Source organism: Centruroides vittatus, unplaced genomic scaffold (genome assembly GCF_030686945.1).
Source record: "Centruroides vittatus isolate TY-2023 unplaced genomic scaffold, ASM3068694v2 contig_15, whole genome shotgun sequence".
Taxonomy (NCBI): domain Eukaryota; kingdom Metazoa; phylum Arthropoda; class Arachnida; order Scorpiones; family Buthidae; genus Centruroides; species Centruroides vittatus.
In genome coordinates this window covers 1292969-1297319 of record NW_027120927.1, presented here as the reverse complement: position 1 = coordinate 1297319, position 4351 = coordinate 1292969, and the positions used below count along the sequence as shown (strand labels likewise).

Genomic DNA, 4351 nt, shown 5'->3' with positions numbered 1-4351 from the left:
GACATTGTCATTCAAACAGCGTAGATATTATTCATTTATGTTTACAGAAATTTACCTGATTTTCACGTTTCGATGAAAATTTTCGTAGAAGTATCAATGGAAAAGCGTATACGATACACATTCCTCCTAATATGTATACCAAACTATGGACAATAATAGCTCTTAAGAAAGTAGTCTTTAGAGATTTAATTTATATTAAATAATTATTTACCCAGTAAATCCTAAGTAATTTACAATGACGCTACTTAATAAAGGACCTGAAAAATTTTAATTTTCATAAATTTATAAAAATTTCATTTGTGTAAACATAAGACATAAAACTTGTAATTTATATATTTCCTATGTTACAAAGAGAAAGGAAAATTTCTCGAAGATTTGTAACATTATAAACTGTGTTTTCCGCTTAAACGTGCATATTTTATCCGTTAGACACAGAATTACTTACCTAAAATAAGTGAAACGCATAGTGCAATATCAGCAAAAGCATAAACATCACTATATAGGCCTATAGAAGTGTGACGAACATCCATTATGTCACCCAACACAGGAAACATCGAAGACTCCACCAATCCTGAATATACAATAAGTTTTTATAAAAGTTTTGTTGTAAAATAGATTTTTATTCACTAACCTGTCCCAAAACCGACTCCGGCACAGGGAGGAATCACCAATTCGAATGTTGTCACCATAGGAATCTATAAAATAATGAGTATTCATTATCTGACTGCAGTTCGATTTATAGATTTAGTCCATACTCACACATATCGCACTTATTCCCGTGAGGATAAGCCCTACGGTCGCTACTAACCACCTGCAGATATTGATTTATAGTTATTTAAATTATCAACATAAAACAACCGGAAATTTAGTATTTACCTCCCAAATTTATGACCCAAGCGACCGAACATACAGGTACCAATTAAATACAATACACCGGGAGATGAAAAAGCGACGCCTTGTTGCCATTCGGGTGCATTCATTTTCTCCATCATCCAGACTGGAAGTGATGGCTCTAAAGCTGATAACACCATGTTAGCTACTGTTAGAGATCCTATAAAAATGACACATATTTAAAAGTTTGTCACACATCGAGTTGTTAAGTCGAGATATCTATCACAAGATCCGTGTTTTTTTTCATGCATGTAGATGTTGCGACTAAGAATCAGAATATCGTATATAACATACCGATAAATCAATTAATTCTAGGATGGGTTGAGAATACTCCGCTTTCGAAGGGCATTTGCATTAATTTTCTTTCTGAAAGGTAATACGGTTGCCCTTACCAACCTTCTTACACTTACCTGTTGCCACGATGATATATGGGTCTTTTATAATAGGCACTATAGAAGAAGTGTTTGTTTTGACTTCCCTACTAAGTTTAGGTGGCATTACTATTACCTGTAGCACTGAAAATATAATCATTAGTTAGATAATATTTAGTTAGACATGGTAGCATAATTTTCACATTTGTGAAATGGTATGTCAAAAAATTCAGCATATAAGTCCTAGAAAAATTGTTTATTCCAAGACACTCACATTCTTCTACTAAGATTAAAGCCGTTAATATCCAGAATGGAAAGGCTTTTCCCATGAATTGGTACGTAATTCCTCCAAGAGCAGGCCCTATCAACATTCCAAGGCCTACTCCATTTAATGCTATAGACATGGCATTACCTCGTTCTTTATCGTCCGGATATATTTTCGCCATCATACCCATTCCTGTAAACGAAAACACACAAATCATTAAAAGTGTCGCTCTTGTTTTGTAATTATCGTCTTTCAAATCTGCTTGTAAGTGACATTTCGAAACTTACCGGCAGTATTAACGAAAGCAGAACCAACACCGTGTAGACTCCTCGAAAAGAAAAGTATAGAGTAGCTGTTACCTATGGCATAAACTAGAAATAAATTAATACATGTTAATAAATTTCTTCCATATAAGTTTCATTATACAAATTACATTTTCATTTTTACAAGCAACTAACTAAAATTTATATGGCTGCGTGTTAAACTACCACAAGACTTACTTGTTCTACAATAAAACTTTTCGTTAACTAAACAAAATAAATTAAGCGGATCGTTACTTGTGTAATTCTTTCGTTAGTAACGGTTGACTTACTGATAGTGGACAGAAGTATAGTTACGAGTCCAATAAATATAGATACGCTGTAACCCATTCTGAAATTTTAAAAATGTATACGTAAGACATATTCCAAGATGATTCTCGGTTGTACGAAAAATTTGCACAAAAGCCTTTACCAGCGAAATTATTTACTTTTCAAGCATTTTCTGCTGTTGCGGCAGCCATCTTTATGTAGGAGATTGTAAAGTGTAGGCCAACCAAGTTACGCTTGTACACCAATTTTCTGTCTCTTCCTCTCGCTGTTTTCTTACAAATGTTGTACAGAAGTTTATTATATATCATTACAGCAACTTCTTTACGATAAGGTGTACGCGTTTTGGAATAGGGAGGTGTCGTGATATAGATATCGGGTTGTTAACACAGTGGCAATGTTCCTAATCCTTCGTGTATTCTCTATATTATTGCAAAGTGTAGGTGGCACGACGTTTAGAATCTTAAAGGCCACAACTTCGTTCTAGAATTGGTCGTGGGAACAATTATGCATATACAATAGAGTAAAAGGATGGTTTTAAAAAGTTCGCTGTATGTATTTCTTTCCCCTTTAGTCTTGTGCCTCGCTACGGTCTGACATAGGGCTGTCCGTCGTGATCCTTCTTTGCCGAACACATACTTTTCAGAGAGTTTGATGACTGAGGGAAAAAATCGCATCAACTTTACTAACTACACCAGCACGAATTCTTATGCGTTTATTAGATTTTTTGGTGCGTTTAATTAACTCTTTCAAAAGAAAATCGAAGGTCGCGTAGAGACGGAAAGGTACAGGCTTTTATTAATTTTATTTATAAAGGTAAGGAATTGAAATTGTATTTTTTTCATTAGTTTAAGTATTCCGCTGTGTCTCGTGGACTAACTGCAGCAGGCTACTGTTACTTTGAAGGTAATGTTCTGTTTCTTCCGTTAACAATTTTAATAAAAGCTTTCTTAACGTGTGTTTAGAGGAGACACATTTCAAATATTCCATTATTAATTCGTACGAATTCTGACGATGTTTGCTGAAATAACCGAAAACGTTTGAAAAATAGACACTTTTGCTGGTGAAGACTTAATTGGAAATTTTTTCTTTAATTAAAACAGAATAATAATAATTATTTAAACGTAACTGTTATTCGAAATTATCATTTCAGTAATTATTTAGTAAAATCTTACCTATTTATAAGAAGTATCACAAAATAATTTGTTATAATTTGTACTACAAACTTAGAAGCAAACATGATTCCAAGGTTCGTATTTTCTTGTATTAGTTGCAAATGTTTCATTTTTTCCCGGTCTTCTTCCTTTATAGAATTGTTATTCACTTTCGTTTCAGAATTAATTTGAATGTTACGATTAATACAGGAGTCGTTCTGTTTACAACTTTCCATTGCCATTGTCGCGTTGTACTCGGGAAATACATCTGTAACATTGCGTTGCAATTTATACAGATAATCGGGCATAATGGGAACTGAAAAAAAAATTATGCATTATATTTTTTTGTAATTTTTATGAAATTTTCTGAAAATTTAAATCCATTTATTAAATTCCACAGAAGAAATCATCTAGCCAACTATTCCGTCATCATTCAATACATTCATTCTCACGCGGAAAACACGTAAAGAAATTTCATCCATCGAATTTCTTTAATACAATGAAAATGGTATTAGTTATTTTATTTAATGATAACTGGCATGTCGATCGGTGCTGTGTTTGGTGTTAGACATTTCTACGGAATAAGGAATATATTCATTTTCTCGCGTAAACACAATTAAACTTTACAGCAGGCATCAAATTTTGTCACCGTAATCTCGACAATGCCGAAACGATACACTAATTAATTGCTACCAAAGTAACTATCGCGATTTTAGTCATTTACCCCGTACTCTCGAGATCTGTTTGGATTCACCGTACTCTTACCTATTATCGTGCTCAGTATATTATCCAATAGAATGGCTGTGGCTACCACGAATAGAATTACTGGTCGAGAACGTAATCTTCCAAGAATATTGGTACAAATTCCAATAACCATTTTCCTCGAAAAAGATTCTTTCTACAAATGTAAAAACAACGAATTGAGTCGGTATTTTTATATAAAGTATCTTCAGAATTAGTGTAATCGTTTACGCTGTATCGTGTATTTAAATATCGGGTCAGTCAAAAGTCCAGAAAAATTTAAAAACTCGTAAAGAAACAAACACGCTTCGCATTCAAGTACGGTTTGAACTATAAGTATTT

General features: G+C 33.3%; 1 protein-coding gene across 1 annotated transcript; it reads right to left on the bottom strand.

Moving 5' to 3' along the window:
• Positions 1-744: 744 nt before the first annotated feature.
• On the bottom strand, positions 745-4145 carry LOC136968580 (synaptic vesicular amine transporter-like). Its single transcript, XM_067262579.1, has 8 exons — positions 4034-4145; positions 3290-3584; positions 2120-2178; positions 1815-1898; positions 1537-1719; positions 1302-1406; positions 877-1051; positions 745-811 (listed from the first exon to the last, which is right to left on the bottom strand). The coding sequence occupies exons 1-8, from the start codon at positions 4143-4145 to the stop codon at positions 745-747; spliced, it is 1080 nt and encodes a 359-aa protein (XP_067118680.1).
• Positions 4146-4351: the final 206 nt, after the last annotated feature.